The 21,279-nt window shown below is 39.5% G+C and overlaps 1 protein-coding gene across 1 annotated transcript; it reads left to right on the forward strand.

Moving 5' to 3' along the window:
* The first annotated feature begins 473 nt into the window (after window positions 1–473).
* On the forward strand, window positions 474–6,437 carry AVPR1A (arginine vasopressin receptor 1A). Its single transcript, XM_087722553.1, has 2 exons — window positions 474–1,694; window positions 5,975–6,437. Exons 1-2 carry the CDS (start codon window positions 704–706, stop codon window positions 6,205–6,207), a joined length of 1,224 nt encoding a protein of 407 aa, XP_087578679.1. The 5' UTR covers window positions 474–703; the 3' UTR covers window positions 6,208–6,437.
* Window positions 6,438–21,279: the final 14,842 nt, after the last annotated feature.

Raw genomic sequence — 21,279 nt, forward strand, 5'->3', positions numbered from 1 at the left:
AACTTGCACATTAGTTATGAGATGTAGTTGATAAGCATATTGCCTTTTGTCATCTTTTTGGGAGGAAGCTCAGGCTGTGAAATATCCAAATAGATAGGAAAGAGGCACCTGAAACAGGTGTTTTCATGTTGATAGTATTGACTGCATTATCAATAGTGAGCTGTATGGACCAAGGAACTCTCAGTGGAACAACTCCCGGTGTTCCTCTGTTCAGACTTTGTATACGAAACCCACCGATAGGAGTCTAGGCATAGTGCTAAGCGACTAGGAAACGCAGATCGCTTTCGGTGAAGACTCCCGACGGCACAGTGGGGAGGGCTTTGTTTGAGAGAACTGGAGAGGGGGCTCTAAGGTGGAAAGACTCGGCCGAGGAGGAAGCCACGAGGAACAGGAGGAGGAGTTAGGTCGCATTCCAAGGGAGCTTGGAGGAGAAACGGAATCAAAGAGGCGAAAAGCGGAGAGAGCTCGGGCGCAGGAGTGAAACCGGGAGCGAGGGGGATTCAGGGGACAGGAAGGAAGCGGGCTTATTTCAGGCGTGGCAGACTCGGTCTATTATTTCCTATTCCTCCGCCTACCTTTCCCTGCTTCAAGAGCAGCGTTATAACCCAGCGAGGAAGAGAGGCGCATCGATTTTCGCCAGGCGCGAAGAGGATCCTGCGTGGCAGGAAAGCGCGCCGAGAGAACCGAAAAGCAAAGCGGCGTCATGCCGTCCAGCAACCGTCCCGGCGGCTCCGCTTGGACGACGCCTGCGTGGAACTGGAGCCGGGACTCGCTCGGGATGGTAGACGGCTCCGGGGGCGGCGTGGATGCGGCGTGGTCAGGGAGAGAAGCCAACGGGAGCAGAGACCCCTACGGACGGGACGAAGAGCTGGCCAAGTTGGAGGTGGCCGTGCTGGCTCTGACCTTCGCCTTAGCTGTGCTGGGCAACTTTTTCGTGCTGCTGGCGCTACACCACACGCCGCGCAAAAAGGCATCCCGCATGCATCTCTTCATCCGGCATCTGAGCTTGGCCGATTTGGCGGTAGCTTTCTTCCAAATCTTGCCCCAACTTTGCTGGGAAGTCACGCACCGCTTCCACGGGCCCGACGGGCTCTGCCGCCTGGTGAAACACCTGCAGGTCTTCGGCATGTTCGCCTCGGCTTACATGTTGGTGGTGATGACGGCTGACCGGTACATCGCCGTGTGCCACCCGCTCAAAACGCTGCAGCAGCCGAGCAAGCGCTCGCGCTGCATGATCGCGGCCGCCTGGGCTCTCAGCTTCTTGCTCAGCGCGCCCCAGTACTTCATCTTCTCCCTCAGCGAGGTGGAGAGCGGCTCGCAGGTCTATGACTGCTGGGCGCACTTCATCAAGCCGTGGGGGGCTCGCGCCTACGTCACTTGGATCACCGGCAGCATTTTCGTGGCGCCCGTCCTCATCCTGGCCACCTGCTACGGTTTCATCTGCTACCGCATTTGGAGCAACGTCCGGGACAAGACGCGGCGGCAGAAGCGAGCGAGGGCTCCGCCACACGAGGGCGCCCTGCGCAAGGGGCTGCTCTTTACGCCTCAGGTCAGCAGCGTCAAAAGCATCTCCCGCGCCAAGATCCGCACCGTCAAGATGACCTTCGTGATCGTTTCGGCTTATATCGTGTGTTGGGCCCCTTTCTTCTCTGTGCAGATGCGTTCCGTCTGGGACAACCACGCCTCCTGGCAGGGTAGGTGCTGTGGTCAGATCCTGCCTAGTATCTGGCTCCCTAGACAAAAACCCTTCGCTTGGGCACTTGCAAGGTGCTTAAAACATAGCTGCACTGCACTTTTAAGCTGTTCTTCACCTGTGCTGATGCCAGCTGGATTTTAATTCAAATTAAGAAAATTCTGCCCAATTTGGGACACTTTGGAAGCAGCCAGATACCATTCTTCCTCCCCCTGTCCTCTGTCTCTCTCCCCTCCTAAACAATTTTCCTGCTCGGTTGCACTTCTAACTTTCTGTGCCAGGAAAGCAATTGCCGCTGCTTTCTTTTCTGTGGACATATACACCTGCATATGTATACCGGTTCATATAAAACCATATGCAAATTAAATCCATTTATACAAAGTTAAAGCATCAAAATATATATAAAAGTAAGCAGAACAAGCTGCTTTAAAATGAAAAAAATCTTTCTTACACTTTCCTAGCTTGGTACAATGTCTGTTGCAGCTATTGTTACACAACCCCCTCAGCAATATTCGTGTGACATTAAGAATGTCTTGATTTGAAACAGCAGGGAAATTTAAACATATGTTATATAAGTTTATACATGTCTCTTACTATTCAACTGCTCTATTGAATCAGCTAACCTATGGTATGTTCTGTTTCGTGATTTTTTCCTGTTCCTTGAAGGATTTCATCTCAGTCCTCAGCCCAAATGAATATTACTGCAAAAAGTCACCTTGCAATATTTATTCAGCTTGTTCATTTTGGAGCTGGGTAGAAAAGGAAAGAAAAATGTTCTAGAATTTCACTGGTAGGCGAAAATTATTTGCTCAACTGAAAAGTGAGTATCTCAAAAAAAGAGAAATAGTAATTTTAAAAGCCAGATTTTGAGCCATTAATTTTTAGCACCTCAGGCAAATGTTATAGCCCTGCCATGCTAGTGGAACACCATGCAACAGCAGCCTAGATCAGAGATCAGCAGGGGAGCAAAGATTTACTCCTTTGAGGGGATGTTGCTATTTCTTTGCTCAACAACTAATCAAGCTGCCTAGGAAAAGTAAAGTGAATCAGGCAAACCGGACAGCAATGGTTAAGCCTGAAAACAAACAAAATATGTTTGCCAAGGCTTAGAGTGAGTAGAGGGTGGCATCACCTGTTGGTTGGTGACCCTTTCTCAACAGAGCAGCCCTGTAGTGTGGATTCCAAGCCTACATTCCACTTATACCCTTCTTTTTAAAAGCAGAGTGCTATTGTCCTTAATGTGTGTAATTTTTTGTGCCTCTCATTTATTACTCACATTTATTTCAGTGATTGGAAACAGCATTCAGTCTTACCAGGGTTGCATTTAAAGAGGACTTACTAAACATATAACTTTTTATATGGTATATTTTGAGACTTTCTTTGAAAAAGTGTTCTGAAAGTCACATAAAACTAAAGAGACTCATTTAATATCTCATCTCAATAGTCATTCAATTGTAATCCTGACTAAATGGGGATGCACCATAAATTTAAATGCATCATAACTTCCAAGTCTTACATTTATTGCAGTTCGCTTAGAAATAAATGGATTGGCTCAAGGAACCCAATATTACTAGACAGAACTTTCAGGATTCTCTTGTACTATGATTTTGCATAAACTATTTTCCCCCTATTAAATTCAGAATAGGATTTAGCTAACTCATATACATACATACATACATACATACATACATACATACATACACACACAACATACACATATATAATATACACATACATACACACATACATACACACAAACAACATACACATATATAATATTCACATACATACATGTGTGTGTGTATAATTTAATTTTATGCACATTTCCATATGTATTTCAGATAGTCTTTATGAATAAATGTGCTAGGGTTGCAGCCTAAAATTTAAATGCCGTGCATCAGTACATATGTTTGCAACCTTGTTCAGGGTTTTCTGAAGATATTGGAAATTACCTTTCAACAAGCTTAAATATCAGTGTCATAGGATTTTATATTAGAGTGTTTCAAAAGAAGAGAATATGTATAGCTCAAGTTTGAACTACGTTCTTTTTGGTGCTCTCTGACCTTGGTTTGCTTGCAGACATTGTATTATCTAACTAGGTAACATTTGCTAGTGAGCATGGGGGTTATTTGCTTGAGGGTGTTTCATGACCCAGATAGTAACATCATCAGTGCTAGTGAGTGTGGGCTGTTCAGCAAAAAACAATACCCAAATCAAGGAATTACCAAGGAGAAAAATGCACCCCATCAACTCTGGCAGAGCTAAATATTATATATACACAGGGAGCAACCCCCCCACTTTGCACTGAGTTTAAAACTCAGTTGCATTGAGTTTAAACCACCAAAATTTAAACATTGAAAAATACTGTTTTATATATTTCTTTTGAGGAAGACACAGTAACATGTAGATTTTAAAGCAGGAATATATATTGATATTTTTCTTTGTCATATATCAATGTGTAGAACTGCCACTGTATTTAAAAAACCCTTTCTGCTTGGAGGTATACATCCAATAGAAGCCTACACTTTACCAGATAGTATGATAGTGTGAAACCGCTGTGCAAATTAATTGAGACTAAACTCTGTTGAATTCACTGATGTCTATTTTTGGCTACATAGATTCAACTTGTAAAATGCTAAAAATTTAACAACTGATCTGAATCAGCCTGCTGAATGCAACTTTTGTATTTAATAAGAAATATGTGCTGTCCTTTAAGTTGATGAGATGAAATAATTTCTCGAGCAAAATAAATTTAAAAATATCCAGTATCTGTGTAATCATTTCCCTCTTCATTGTTTTGTTCTGATCTCCCACAAAATATAGCAAAAACTGATCTGTGTGTTATAAATGTAAAATGTACTGTATCTATGAACAAGCCACAAATAATAGAATAAAAGGGAAGAGAACAGAGTTGGAAGGGACCTTGGAGGTCTTCAAGTCCAATGCCCTGCTCAGGGTGGAAACCCTATATGATTTCAGACAAATGATTATCCAATCTCTTCTTAAAAACTTCCAGTGCTGGAGCATTTACAACTTCTGGAGTCAAGTTGTTCCACTGATTAATTGTTCTAACTGTCGGGAAATTTCTCCTTAGTTCTAGTTTGCTTTTCTCCTTGATTAGTTTCCATCCATTGCTTTTTGTTCTGTCCTCAGGTGCCTTGGAGAATAGCTTGACTCCCTCTTCTTTGTGGCAACCCCTGAGATACTGGAACACTGCTTTCATGTCACCCTGAGTCCTTCTTTTCATTAGTCTAGATATACCCAATTTCAGCAACCGTTCTTTATTTGTTTTAGCCTCCAGTCCAGTGGTGGGTTGACAATCTTTTTACTACTGGTTTGGGTGCTCTCCCGTGCGTGTGACGCTTCTGTGCGTGCATGCGCAGAAGCATCCAGGTGGGTTGGCGGAGCCTCCTGCCGCCACTACTATTGATTTGCCCGATGCAGGCAGAACCGGGAGCAACCAACCTCTGCTCCAGTCTCCTAATCTTCTTTGTTGCTCTTTTCCACGCTCTTTCTAGAATCTCAACAACTTTTTTACATCGTGGTAACCAAAACTGGATGCAGTATTCTAAGTGTGGCTAGATATAATAAATGACAGAGTTCTAGAACTTTTGTCAAGTCGAGTTATAATTGTAAATCAAAGTAACCTCCTAAACCATAACTAAAATAAAAGTATAGTGAAAGGAACAAAAGGGAGGTAAGACAAAAACAGAATGTGTGAATCTGTTGTGATGGACAACACATTCAATATGGTCCAGTAGCTTGGTCATTTATTTATTGGTTTTGTTTATTGAATTTATATGGCCACCCATCTAAGAAAGCAGGCAACACAATAAGAACCTTCATCCTGAGAGGAGAAAAGGGAGGGCTAGCAGGGATGGCCCTAGTCTGATTTTGGGTGGAATGGTGACCAAATGCTGCAACAAAAAGCCATGCCTGGTCCTTCTAAATGACTGTCTTGCCTTACCAGGACCCAGAATGTGTCCTTCGTGCCAGAACTGATGGGACAAGTAGCTTCAGAGAGACAGTTCCTCTAATATCCCAGCTTAATACCACAAACTGCAGCCAGAAGCCTAACATGGACATATTGTGGTTATTAGGGCAACTACTGAGAAAGTATTTTGAATGGAGTATAAATACCTGTTTACCTTTGAAAATGTAATGCAGAATAATAATCTTACAAAACTTAATGCAGATTTTTCTTAGAGCTTGCTTTTAAAGAGATAATAGCATACTAAATTGTAGGTCTTTGCTAAATAATGCTCTACTTTTTCTCAACAGATTCAGAGGATGTTGCAGTTACAGTGACTGCCCTCTTGGCCTGCTTGAACAGTTGTTGCAATCCATGGATCTACATGTTTTTCAGTGGGCACCTCCTACAAGACTTCTTACAGAGTTTCTTGTGTTGTCGAAAAATTAAACAAAGATTGAATAAAGAAGATACTGAGAGTATTAGCAGAAGACAAACTTCTTTCACGAATAATATAAGTCCAACAAACAGTTTGGATACATGAAAAGAATCATCAAATTTATCATGATTTATTAACCATTTAAATTTCTTTCTAGACCATTGATAAAATACTGATATCTCGTTGAGTGCCAAAACAGCACTTTAGCTGCAAGGTATCATGTGATCAATAAAGTAATTGATTGGCAAAAAGTTACCATTTTATGTTAAATGTTACAAATTAATATGTAAGACGATACAATATGTGAACATGTAGTCAATGATATTGATGGAAAATCAGATAACATGCAATATTTTTCTAGTCAGACAATTATAAACCTTGGCATTAATCCTTAGTGAGGTAGAGCATTCTATGAAGTAATGGCTACCACTCTGTAAAATTATTTGCTCAGTCCCCTCAAAAGTCTTGCTGAAGAGCATCCTAGTCTTTCAAAAAATGACTAAATACGTAATTATTTCTATGATCACCCATTTATAGGTAGTCCTTGACTTACAACTGCAATTGAGCCCAAAATTTATGTTGCTGTGAGACAGTTGTTAAGTGAATTTTGCCCTATTTTACAACCTTTCTTGCCAAAGTTGTTAAATGAATCACTGCAATTGTTAAGTGAGTAACAGGGTTATTTAGTGAATATTGCTTCCCCATTGACTTTGCTTTCAGAAAGTTGCAAAAGGTGATCACATGATCCTGGGACATTGTCATAACCGTCATAAATATGAGTCAGTTGTCAATGTGATCTGTATTTTCATCACATGACCATGTGGATGCTGCAACAGTTATGTGAAAAAATGGTCATAAGTCACTTTCTTCAGTGCTGTTGTAACAGTCACTAAATGAACTCTTGCAAGTCGAGGACTACCTGTATCAAAATTCTATTGGAAACATAATGAATTGGCTTGATCTAAAGCTATATAGATGACAAATAACTGTGGAACACCCAACCAATATTGATTTTTCAATTGAATGAAATATTATGGAAAGTCTTAAGCTAGTCTGAGAAACAGAAAAAACAATATAAAGTACTGGATTCTTCAAGGGAACCCATTGAATGTTTATATCATTTGTAATATAGTATGTAAGAAATTGCTTGCTGGTGACTGTTAAATATGTGCATGCACATATTTATAACAGGGCTTTATCAATTTAAAAGTATTAGGAAAAATCACTGTTATTCTGACAGCAAAAGAATAAAAGTTTCCTTCATCAATCTGAATTTAGAATTTAAAAGGCTGGCCAGTGATATATTGAGAAGTTACCTTTTTCTATTGGCATTGGCTGAAATCAGTGATTCATTTGATTGAACTGACCCTATTCAAGAGATTGCATGTCATTAGTACATGTAAGTCCATTCCTATGACAAATAAGGTCCATACACCAATCACCTTGTGGTACAATTCTTTGTCTTTGAGACTGGAAGGCAGGGGGCAGTTTGGAGGAACAAATCTTAAAAAAAAGAAAGTGATTAAGAAGCCTCTGGAAGCAGGTAGTTCTTTCATATTTCTTTGTATATTTTTTAGAATAGAACACACTTTTTCATTAGTGGCTCAGTTGAAACTTGGATCATTAGCCTTATATGATTGAAAAAGAAATATACTGTATTTATTGTACCATAGATAATTTTTAAAATCACAAGCTGTCACTTTTTTTTGTATTGGTTCTCATTACATCTCTGGCACATATAAGTAAAAAAGCAGCACAATTTGCTTTTGCAACAACAATATTCTGGTGATTTTTTATTTAGATAGTAGAACACAAACAATATTGCCAGGCCAAGTAACTAAAGAGGCAGAAGGGGAAGAATCAAAGAGGTTTTCCAGATAGTTTTAACGCAAAATTAAATATGTAACTTTGACATTTATGACATTTTCCCTACATTACTAGTTACTTTGCAATGTGGTATAATTATCCTGGCTTTGTCATTTTGCTAGTTAAAGGTATTTAAATGCCTACCAAAAAGGCATATTAAATGTTCTCAAACCATTATATATATGCCCAATAGACTTTCATATAAACTTAGATGCAACAACTGGCAATACTGTTTATCTCTTCAGTCTCTTTTAACCTGTCAATTTTTCTTGACCTTAATGAATTCCATTAAAATCTGGACTCTTTTTAGCAACAAGTTAATAAATCTTAATCCCAAAGGTGCTTTTTCAAGAGGCAACTAGACTTTCTGTTTTTTCTTTGAAGACGTTTCAACCAGAGCTGAAGAAGTTTCTTGGATTAGAAGCAAAATGTCTTCAAAGAAAATCCAGAAAGTCCAGTTATGCCTTGAAAAAAGCACCTTTGGGATAACCATGAGCTGGATGACTGAGAATAAGTCGATAGACAATAGACAATAAGCCTTAGTGTTATATTCACTCAACATATTCTACATTTTGTGATATCATTTTTTCAACATAAGCTAAAGTTAATTAAACTGAAAATGTATCCTGAAAAAAAAAAGTTCATATAGAACATACTTTTAATCTACAATGTTTGTTTGTATGCATAAATGGTATAGGTTTTTTTCTTCTTCCATTCAGTTTTATCCTATTTTTGGAAACTCTCTGCTTCCTTGAATTTTTCTTGACAAGAAATGGTTTACCATTGCCTCTTTTCAAGGGCTGAGAGAAAGTGATTTAAGTCCTTGTGCCTAAGGCAGGATTAGAACTCATGGTCTCTTGGTATCTAGCCTGGTGCCTTAACACCACACCAATCTGGTTCTCACCGATAGGATATATGTATGTGTGAATTAGATAAATCATATTCAAGAGTTACATTTGGTTAATTTTTAAATATAGCATTGAAATGCCAACATTCTCTAGCTTTTCAACTGTTAATTTATATGTTACATACTGTTTAAATTAGTAAAAGAATTTACCAACGAGGCTTTAAGTGAAATATATGACTGGGATTATGGGTATTTACATATGTTGGTTGAAATTGATTATTGCTTGCTATTAAAAATGTGCAAACATTTCCAAGCTTAAAACTTGCTGTTATAAGTATTCTAAGTTTAAAACACAACACCCAGAGGATTCTGAAGTTCTGCCTCAAGCTCCTAACAAATGGGGCACTTGATTTCACTTTCTTTCCAGTATTGCAGCATCCTGCAATTGTGTTTGTCCTTTTTTTAATTCTTAAAACAGAGACTTGGGGAATGCATTAAAAATGAAGTAGGCACATGTTCTATTGCTTCTGCTCTTAACTGCATCTTATATAAAGAGAAGAATTAAGAGAGTATATTTAAATGTCTAGATATTTAAAAGAAACATTTTAGACATTAATTAAAACTTCTGTTTGCCCAGTAGGTAAGTTAACTGCTGTTTTTGAATTATTTGCTGTTGGGATATTAGAATTCATGGGTTACAATGTAGCATTCCTATCCCTTTCTTCTCACTACTTTTGTATGTTAAAATGATAACTTTGCTGTTGAGGTTGCAAGTTATTAAATGCCAACCCTGTATGTTCATTTGATCATTTGTTGAGCTTTACAGGCCGACTGCCATATCTAAAAGCATTCACTGTGTATATGCAGTACAAAGAAACTTCAAACCACGTATTGTACTTTTTCTGCTTGAGGTAGTCCTCAAATTATGACCTCAATTTAGCCCAAAATTTCTGTGCTAAGTGAGATATTTGCCGCAATTTACAATCTTCCTTGTCACAGTTGTTAAGTGAATCACTGTAGTTCAGTGTTTTTCAACCTTTTTTGTGCAAAGGCACACTTTTTTCATGAAAAAAATCACGAGGCACACCACCATTATAAAATGTAAAAAAAAATTAACTCTGCCTATATTGACTATATATAAAGTGTTTTTCCCACGGCACACCTTACACTATGTCACGGCACACTAGTGTGCCGCGGCAGAGTGGTTGAAAAACACTGCTGTAGTTAAGTTAGCAACACAGTTAAGTGAATGTGGCTTCCCCATTGACTTTGTTCCTCAGTCTCTCCTTTTATACCGTTCCTCAACGGTATAAAAGGAGAGATCACATGACTCCAGCACATTGCAACTGTCATAAATGTGAGTCAGTTGCCACACATCTGAATTTTGATCATGTGACCACAGGAATGTTATAATGGTCGTATGTGTGAAAAGAAGTGGTAAATCACCTTTTTTAGTGCTGTAACTTCAAATGCTCATTGAGTGAACTGTTGTAAGTCGAGGACTACGTTTGCTTTGTTCCAGTTTGTGTTAAATGAATTTCTTTCCTGCTATTTGCTCTGTGGTTGTTTGATGGAGATACTGATTGCAAAACTGCTTTGCTGTTACTTCTGTTGTTTACTATGATAATTTTAAACAAAAATAAAATAAAAACATTATTGGTCAATTTTTCTACAAGTAGAAAGCATGCAGCATGGATTTTATCCTTATTTACTTTTGTTTCCTTAGAGTGAACGGTTGATTGACAAAAAAGCTCTTGAAGTTACATTGTACATATGGTGCCTGTTATCAACTTTGTCTGTTAGAATCTAGGTCAGGGATCTCCAACACTTAGGCCACAGTCCACTACTGGGCTGTGTCCTACTTGGAAGGGACCCTGTGAGTGATAGGTCGGCGCACACGCATGCAGGAGCAGCTTGACTTGCATGAATTGTGGGCTGAACTCAACACTCGTGCAAGGCGTCCACAGCATTTCTACTACAACTGGGTGGCAGTGCACAGTTTTATGAGCATATTAATAATACCTCACTGCAAATTTACTCTCCTAAAAATTTCATTTAAATGGAATAACATGGAGAAAAGGAGTGAATCCTGGTACATCAGAGTCACAATTGTTTATGCTATGTTGAAGGGAAGTACTTTCAAAATTCCATCATTGCAGGTGGGGCATGGATGTACCATTATCAATGATATCAAACACCACCAAGAATTATATTAAGAATAGGAAAACTACATTTCCTTATCTAGGTACCAGTATACTGTATGTTATCCACAAACCTGTTTCTCTACATCTCAGTTTGAATGAAAGTGATCTAGAAAATTTACTTCCAGGATCTTTTGTAATTATCTTCCTATCCCTTGCAAAACTTTCCCTCAAAAAGAAGCATTCTGAAATGGTCTGTTAAAGAGAAGATGCGCTATCACCTCTTTCAAGATAAGTGGCACCTCATGTTCTCTTAGAGAAGTATTGATTACTTTTAGACTCTAGATGCCTACTCAGGAGTGGCTGCAGTTAGTATTCAGTAGGTTTTTTAAAAAATATATATTGGAGAACTGCCAATTTATCCATGACTGCTTCAAAATGGTTGTCACTTCATGGATTCACAAAATCTCTCTGATCCTATGGGCATAATTTGCTCTGCAATGAGATAAGTATTCTTGTAGAAAGATTCAGACAAGTCTTTTGTGTTGAAACAATTCAGATTCCAGTAAAGTTCCATATTTTCCAACTGGAGTTTTCTAAAAAGAAAAAGATCTACATTGTCTGATGCATTTTCAGGGAGGCTAGACTGTGATAAGATGTAAACAATGCAGACTTCCGGTTTGGCGTCACGCCGGTGCGAGCTGCCGACAGATCCTCTGCTCGGTTCACCCGGCCTTTTGCACGAGCGTGGCTGTAGCAGGCAAGGTCTTTTCGAGGTGCGAGGACCAGTGGAGAGGGGAAGCATCGGAGCAGTGGAGGGAGAAAGGCGATCCCCCCCACGAAGCGAGAGGCTCCCTCAGATCGAGTGCAAAGGAGGTCGGCTGATTAATGGCCGACCAGAAGACGTGACTGCCAGCCTTTAACAAGGTATGGAAAGACAGCTGCAGGGAACATATCGGATTGGAAGACGGTAAACGAAAGACCTTGATTTAAGAGACTAAATTTGAAGAAACTAATTAATCTGAGCACGGATACGTAAGTGGGTGCATTGAGTTGAAGCAGCGAATAAAGATGGACAGGGAAAGATTTAAGAGAGCTGAGCGGCAGATCGGTTAGAGAAGGACTGAGTTTTTGAATATTTAAGCTTGGAGGATTAACAGTGGGCGAGACGGTGAAGAGAAAGACAGAGGGTTGGATCTGCCCTCCTTGTGGGAAAAAAGGGGAAGAAGATCTTCGAGTCACGAGGGTTTGAATTATCTTTAAAACTTTGGTGAGGCGGGTGCCGAGACATACTGATAGAGACAACAGAGGGGCGACATCTTGAAAGCGAAAACTGAGCGGCGGGGGGGGGGGAAAGTCACCTCTCTCCCTGCCTCTTTCTTTATTTCACTGACAACAAGAAGTGATTGATGGGTGAGCTTTGAAACGACTATCGTGAGCTCTGACCTCTCCCGTCTCTTGACTCTCCACATTGGAATGTACTCTCCCTCCCTAGTGGACTCCTCTTAGATACTATAGAACTGTTCTACTGTATAGTACTGCTCTAATCTAACTATCTTTCTTTTTCTGGGGTGTTCATCATAGTGGAGCAATTAGATTAATGGATTAATAACTGATTATCCTCTGGTAGATCAAATTTCAACTGATTGCTTGATTGATTGTTGAACAATATATTGAGACTTGGGTAACTGATATATTATTAACATTATTGACTAGATATTTAACTTATTGATTAATTAATTAATTAATTAAGTATAAGTTATTTAAAAAGTTTATAGATTAATGTAATAGAATTGTATAAATACTTTAGCAGCAATTAGAAGGTACTGGAACTACAGATCGAAGGGGGATAGCTGAATTAAACTAATACTAATGGCAACAAGAATAGCAAGCTTAACTAAAGGAAGCAAAAAACAAACTTTTCTATCCACTCCGGTGAGGGAAAAGTTGCCTGAGGGCAGGCTGATGGGAGATAAGCCAGCCTCAACTTCACAAGGCCAGGAGGTAACGATGGACTCTCTACAGGAAGTAATTTTGAAAATGAATGAAAACATCACCAAAGGCCTGGAGGGAGTAAAAAACGAAATGAGTGAAGTCAAAAACAATATGGGGAGGATTGAAGAGCGTGTAGGGGCTATCCAAGCAGCGTTGTCAAGAAATGAACAGGAAATAAAAGAAGTTAAGGGGAGAACGGAAATAAAGAAAAAAGAATAGATAAGACAGACTGGAATCCATAAACAAAAACCTGGAGGAGGCTATCCTCCACCTAGAATTAGAGAGATCAGCGTTTTATTTGAGACTACAAAATGTAGAAGAAGCGAGAGATGAAAATCTACGGGAACTGATTGTAGAAATCTTGGGACTAGTACTTGACAGACCAAAAAACAAGATCATCAATGAATTGGATGAAGTTCACAGAATTAACACTAGTTTCGCGAGACGTCATCGACTTCCAAGGGAGATCCATGCGAGCGTTCTAAGAAAACAATTGAGAGAAGATATCTTAAACACAATAAGAGGGGATTCATTAACATATAAAGGCAAAGAAATTCTTATTCTGAAGCAGATCCCCCGGAGAGTTAGAGAGAAAAGAAGAAAATATAATTTCTTCTCTTCACAATTAAATACACATAGAATCCCGTTTCGATGGCTCCTTCCGGAAGGAATGCTAGTAACATGGAGGGAAAAGAAATACCGGATAGATACTTTGGAGAAAGCTCAAGAATTTCAGGAACTCTTATTTGCAGACGAAGAGAGGTTTAATAAAGAAGGAACCTCAAGTAGAGGACAAGAAGACATTATAACTGAATCCCAACTGGAGGAGTGAGAGACGAGAGAGGTCAGAGAACGAGAGAGATATGGCAGAGAAGAATCAAGAGCAAGGTCCCCAATTGAGACAAGATCTAAAGGTGCCCTCAAAGCAAACAACATGTAAAGAAGTTGAGGAATGGGAAACGAATATACTATCAGCAAATATAAATGGTCTTAACATAACATTAAAAAGAAAATGTGTATTGTTGGACTTATTAAAACAAAAGTTAGATGTAATCTGTGTTCAGGAAACCCACATTAAAGAGAAATACAATAATCTGTTGAAATGCCCAAAATTAGGAAAAGTATTTTGTTCGTCAGCACAAACTAGAAAAAGAGGAATTGTGATGTATATAAAAGAATGGTTAAACCCAAATTTAAAATATGTAGATAAAGAGGGTAGAATATTAATGGTGGAGATAATGAATGGTGGGAAAAAAATCTTACTAGTTGGAATTTATGCCCCAAACCAAAAACAAGAAAGATTTTATGTAAATTTACGTAAGAGGATAAATGAAATAAATTGGCAAAATATATGTATTCTAGGGGACTTTAACGCAGTAGTAGACAGTAAAATGGATTATAAGGGTACACACAAGAAAAGCACTAGAAGGAAATTACCGACTGCCTATACAAATATGGTGAAGGAACTAGACCTCTATGATGTCTGGCGAACAATGAATGATAAGATACAACAGTACACATTTTACTCTCAACCACATAATTCGTGGTCACGTATTGATATGGTTTGGTCAAACCCGGTACTACTTATGGATACAGTAAATATTGAAATATTAACAAACAAGTGGGCCGACCATCATCCAGTTCTATGGCAATGGAAAGGAAAGACAAAGATAAAACTTAGGTGGACGTTAAACCAGAACATATTACAAGAGAAACAATTTGCACAATCAATAGAAAAAGAATTGGGATACTTTTTCCAAGAAAACGGTAAAGAGCAGACATCAACACCAAACGTCTGGGATACGATGAAGGCAGTCGTGAGGGGAACATCAATAGCGTATATAGCAAGAAGAAACAAAATACATAGGGAAAAACTCAACACATTGAACAAAGAATTGAGAGAGATAGAACTGTTGATTCAGAAAGAGCCAGACAATATCAAATTCAGGGAAAAAGGAGATTTAATTAAACACCAAATAAATTTGATTTCTAGAGGAAGTAGCACGAAACATTAAGAGAATGAAGCAGAACTACTTTGAACATGCAAATAAAACTGGGAGATGGCTGGCTCACAAAATAAGAAAAGCCGATGCAAAAAAAACTATTAAACAACTGAGAGACGAGGAGGGGAATTTGAAACAGGAAATAGGGGAAAAGAAAAAGATCGTACAGAACTACTATAAGAAACTATATGAACCGGGTGAAATTAGTGAACAAGACATCAGAAAATACCTAATAGAACAGAAGCTTCCAGTCTTGCCGGAGGAGATGACAGAGATGCTTGACAAGGAAATTACACAAGAGGAATTGAAAAAGGCCATTCAAAAACAAAAAAACAACAAAACACCTGGTCCAGATGGGCTTCCGTCGGAAATCTACAAAAAATTCCAAAACACCTTAGAAGACAAATTATTAGAATTATTCAATGAGGCTCTACAAAAAGGTAAGGTTCCAAAATCCTGGGGGGAAGCTTTCATTACCCTAATATCAAAAGAAGAGGTGGATAGTAGTAAAATTCAAAACTATAGACCTATATCCTTGCTAAACGCGGATTACAAAATTTTTGTATCAATTTTGGCGGAAAGATTAAAAATAATATTACATCAAAACATTCATTCAGACCAAAACGGCTTTCTCCCTAAAAGACACATTCGGAATAACACAAGAATAATAATTAACACCCTGGAATTCTATGAAACAAGATCTGAGAAACAATTAGCGTTAATTTTTGTCAATGCACAGAAAGCATTCGATAATTTAGACTGGAATTTTTTAATCACACAATTAAAAATGATGAAATTCGGCGACAAATTTATTAAGATGATAGAAACTATATACTCACAGCAATTAGCAAATATTATAATTAATGGAGAATTAACAGAGAGGGTACAAATCGGAAAGGGTGTTAGACAAGGGTGTCCACTCTCCCCATTACTATTTATTATGTCGTTAGAGATACTCCTAAACCAGATAAGATTAAACCAGGAAATTAGGGGTTTGACCATAAAAAAAGAACAATATAGAACACAGGCCTTTGCAGACGACATGGTCTTTATTGTTGAAGACCCTCTAACCTCAGGACCAAAATTAATGAAGGACATTGAGGACTTTGGGCGTGTGTCCAGATAAAAAATAAATAAGGAAAAAACAAAAATGATTATAAAAAAACTTTCCCAAAAAACAGATAGAAGAACTAGAGAAAGCAATGGAAATAAAGGTAACTAAAAAGGTCAAATACCTAGGGATTTGGCTATCTGCGAAATGTTCTTCTATAAAAGAAGATAACTATGATAAACTATTACGAAACATCCAAAAAGATTTTAAAAACTGGTCGAAGCTACAAATATCGTTGATGGGAAGAATCGCAGTAATCAAGATGAATGTCTTGCCAAAAATACTTTATTTATTTCAAACGACACCGGTCAAATTAGGAGAAAATTTTTATAATGATCTGGATAAATCGGTACGAAACTTTGTGTGGAACGGCAAAAAGCCTAGAATAAAATATAAACATCTTCAAGATAAAAGAACGCAAGGTGGAATGGGTCTACCGGAATGGAAAACATACCACCAAGCAGCAACAATAATGTGGATAAAGAAGTGGGTAATGTTAACTAACAAAAGAATCCTAAAGATAGAGGGCCACGACTTGCAATGGGGGTGGCACAATTACTTATGGTGTGAGGGAAACAAAGTCCACAATTACTTTAAAAGACACCATCAAAGAGGGGTACTGATTAATGATTGGCTTGAAATTAGAAGGAAATTCTATATCCAACTACCCAAATGGATATCCCCAACGGAAGCCCTGATATACCCAAATTTGATAAATTTCGACAAAAATGTTATTTACAAACAACTGTTAGATGACCAAAATAGACTAAACTCCAGGGAAAATTTGGCGGAAATGGGAATAAATATTGATTGGTGGCCATACTTTCAAATACAAAATAAGTACAAATCAGATCTAGCACAATTTGGCTTTCAGGACAAGGACCAGGAATTGGATAAAATTTTAATAGGACCAGATGAGAAATTAATTTCGAAAATATATAACTGTTTGCTGATTTGAAAAATGGAAACAGAAAGAGTGAAAGAAGTTATGGTAACCTGGGCCCAGAATATTGGCCACACAATTGAGTTAGATGACTGGGAAAGGGTATGGGAGTGGAACCTGAAATTAACAAAGTCAACGGCCTACAAAGAAAATGTATACAAAATGTTCTACCGCTGGCACCTCTCTCCGACAAGACTGGCAAAAATTTCCACAAAATCATCGGCCAAATGCTGGAAATGCAAAATAACACTGGGCACTTACTACCACATGTGGTGGACGTGTCCGGTGGCTAAGACATATTGGAAGCGAATGCTAAAGTGGCTGAATGAAATTATGTCAACTAAATTAAACCTCAATCCGGAAATGTTTCTATTAGGGATAATAGATCCAAAAATAATTAAAACTAATCAATATCTACTCATCCATATCTTGATGGTGGCAAGGATCGCATACGCGCAGTGCTGGAAGAAAGAAAATGCCCCCACTAGCACAATGGTTATCAATAAAATCTTAGAAATAGCGGAAATGAATAGATTGACAATGCGGATTAATGAAAGAGAAGACACAGACTTCTACAAAGTCTGGGAGAAATTATATAAATGGCTGGATAAGAAAGAAAGTGAGAATTAAGAGATAAAAGGAGATAGTTGACTAATTTAAAATGACCTAAGCAACAACTTATATACCGTATTTTCACGACCATAAGCCGCACTAAAAATCCTAAATTTTGATCCAAAATCGGCAGTGCGGCTTATAACCCGGTGCGCTTTATATGTGGAAAAAGATCTCCCAGCTGCTTTGCTCCTCGCGACTGCAATAGATGTCCAGAGGCGGCTTTTGGGGCTGGTGGGGATTGGATTTCCGGCTCGGTGGCCCCTGTCGCTTCTGGACGTCTGTTACGGTTGTGGGGAGCCGAGGAGAGTGTGGGGGGGAGCGCGCGGCGGTTCTTGGCGCTCCGGGAGGCGGGAGAGGCGCGCGGTTTGGTTTCTCCTCCCTGGGCGTCGCGGCGGCGGCCCCGGGCGCGCCGATCCCCGTGTTTTTCGCATCGGGGCATGCTCTTGCAGCACGCCCCGATGCGAAAAACACAGAGATCGGGCGACGTCCAGGGAGGAGAAATCAAACCGCGCGCCTCTCCCGCCTCCCGGAGCGCCAAGAACCGTCGCGCGCTCCCCTCCACACTCTCCTCGGCTCCCCACAACGTCCAGAAGCGACAGGGGCCACCGAGCCGGAAATCCAATCCCCACCAGCCCCAAAAGCCGCTTCTGGACATCTGTGGCTCCCGGCGCTCCAGGAAGCACCGAAAGCAGCTGGGAGAGGCGCGCGGCTTGGTTTCTCCTCCCTGGACGCCGCAGCAGCAGCCCCAAACTCACCGATCCCAGTGCCTTTCGCATCGGGGCGCGCTGCAAGAGCATGCCCCGATGCGAAAAACACAGAGATCGGTGAGCCCGGGGCCGCCGCTGCGACGTCCAGGGAGGAGAAACCAAGCTGCGCGCCCCTCCCAGCCGCCCTTGGCGCCCCCCGGAGCGCCAAGAACCCTCGTGCCGCTCCTCGCAATGTCCAGAAGCGTCGGGAAATGTGCGGCTTATAACCCGGTGCGCTTTATATGTGGAAAAAGTTAAAAAAATTAACGTTAATTGATACTGCGGCTTTTAATCCGGTGCGGCTTTTGGTCGTGAAAATACAATACACAAAGACTAAGTGACAAATGAGAGTAGAAATGTATTAGAGGTGAGAATTCACCTACAAGTAATATCATTAGACCACAATTTTGGGAAAACTTGAAGATGTGATAGGAAAATCCGTTATAATTACCTGCATGGAATGAGTAACCTAGTCTTATACTAGGCAAGGCGAGATGAACTATGGGAGATGTACAGCGCCGTCTGCACTGTAAATATGTAAAGAGTTTTATCTCTTTTTGTATCTTGTATTTTGTAAATCTTGCCTTTTTTTATAACTTTCAATTAGGGAAGAAAAAAAAAAAAGAATCAGGTCACCTCCTGAAGAGGAAAATATGTAAATACAACAACGGATAGAGAGGACGGAGAGAGGAGTAGAAGGAAAGTTAGGAAGGAGAGGAGATAGGAGAGGAAAAAGGGTGAGGGAAAAGCAGAGGAAGAATTGGAGGGAATGTAAGAGTAGGAGAGAGGGGAGGAAAGGTAAGAAGAAGGGAAGGGCAGAGGAGAGGAAGGGGAAGGAGAAAAGGGAAAGGAGAGGAGGAAGGAAGGAGGGAAGAAAGAGAAGAAAGGGGGAAAGAAGGAGGGAAGGAAGGAAGGAGAGAAGAAAGGAAGGAAAGGGAGGAGGAAGTGAAGGAGGGAAGGAAGGAGGGAGGGAAGCAAGGAGGGAAGGAAGGAGGGAAGGAAGGAGAGAAGGAAGGAGAGAAGGAGAGAAGAAAGGAAGGAAAGGGAGGAGGAAGTGAAGGAGGGAAGCAAGGAGGGAGGGAAGCAAGGAGGGAAGGAAGGAATGAAGGAGAGAAGGAAGGGGGGAAGGAAGGAGGGAAGGAAGGAGGAAAGGAAGGAGAGTAGGAGAGAAGAAAGGAGGGAAGGAAGGAGGGAAGGAAGGAGGGAAGGAAGGAGGGAAGGAGAGAAGGAGAGAAGAAAGGAGGGAGGGAAGGGGGAAGGAGGGAGGGAAGGAAGAAGGGAAGGAAGGAGAGAAGGAGAGAAGAAAGGAGGGAAGGAAGGAGGGAAGGAAGGAAGAAGAAGTAGGATTGTTGTAAAATAAGATGGGTTTATGGGAGGCTAAGAAAGCAACTTCAATTATATTGTCAACTGTAGGGGAGAAAAATTGTTACAAATACATATTATTAATAACAGTTATGAGATCATATAATTGTGAATGTATATATGAGAAATAAAAAAAAGATGTAAACAATGCCAGATATCCATAATCATAATGTCAGGGGGGAGTTTTTTTCAAGTCATATTAACAGAAAACTACTTTAGGCATTGTGACATGGTGATTATAATAATTATATGTTGCTGTTACAGAGTGTCCCTTGGTACCATATTCTTATTTGGAGTAAAATAATGCTTTAATAACATCATTTGATAGATAGCCTCTAAACGGGATGCAATATATGAATATATAAATATAAACAAGGACAAATTCAGTATGGAAATATTGAGAAAAAAAGTATTATACAAGACTACTCTATGAACAAGAGAAGGTGGAGGAGGGACGAGTCAAAAAGTACTTACAAGATGCTAATCTCCCCCAGATATCAGATGAAATTAGAACAATGTTAGAAAGTAAAATAACAATGATGGAGCTAACAGATGCACTTAAAACACAAAACAATGGGAAAGTCCCAGGACCAGATGGACTACCTGTGGAATTTTACAGAACATTTGAAGAAACACAGACCCTTCCACTCCTACAAGTCATGAATGAAGTGATGTTTGAGAGCAAAATACCGAAGTCATGGTCAGAAGCGTATATTAGATTACTACCTAAGGAAGAGACCGATCTAACACAAATTAAGAATTATAGACCAATTTCCTTATTAAATTCAGATTACAAGCTATTTGCATCTATACTAGCTGAGAGACTTAAAAAATATTTAAATGGCTTCATCCACTCAGATCGAAATGGCTTCTTACCTAAAAAACAAATTAAAGACAACATGAGAATGATTTTGAATACTTTGGAATACTATGAGGCCCACCCCGAAAAACAAATGGCATTGATGTTTTTCGATGCGCAGAAGGCTTTTGACAATGTGAATTGGCAATTTATGTTTTTACAACTGGAGCAGATGAATTTTGGCAAGAAATTTACTCAAACTATACAAATGATACAGAAACAAGCAGCAAAGATAATGGTAAATGGAGAATTAACAGATCCTATTGAAATAAAGAGAGGTACGAGACAAGGTTGCCCATTATCACCACTACTCTTTGTCTTAACATTAGAGGTCCTAAACAGAAAGATCAGAGGAGAAGAAGAAATAAGAGGAATGAAAATTAAGAGAGAAGAGTATAAGCTACAAGCATTTGCAGATGACCTAGTTTTTATCCTTGAAGAGCCACTAGAAACAGTACCTAAACTGCTAGAAAGAATAGAGGAATATGGAAAAGTAGCAGGCTTGAAAATAAACAAAGATAAAACAAAGATTATGACAAAGTATATCCCAGCAACACAAAAGGAAGAGTTGTCAGAAACTTTGCAAATTCAAACTACAAGTAAGGTTAAATATTTGGGGATATACTTATCACCTAGATGTAGCACTCTTAAGGAGGACAACTATACCAGACTTAAACAACAAATAGCGA

The sequence above is a fragment of the Thamnophis sirtalis genome, unplaced genomic scaffold (genome assembly GCF_051295495.1).
Source record: "Thamnophis sirtalis isolate CommonGarterSnake01/CBP01778 unplaced genomic scaffold, rThaSir2_p1.2 scaffold_9, whole genome shotgun sequence".
Classification (NCBI taxonomy): Eukaryota; Metazoa; Chordata; class Lepidosauria; order Squamata; family Natricidae; genus Thamnophis; species Thamnophis sirtalis.

Excerpts from the sequence above, each read along its gene's own strand:
- AVPR1A (XM_087722553.1), top strand. The coding sequence starts at position 704 with ATGCCGTCCAGCAACCGTCCCGGCGGCTCCGCTTGGACGACGCCTGCG. Across the intron at positions 1,695-5,974 it reads CAACCACGCCTCCTGGCAGG|ATTCAGAGGATGTTGCAGTT; the intron begins GTAGGTGCTGTG and ends TTTTCTCAACAG.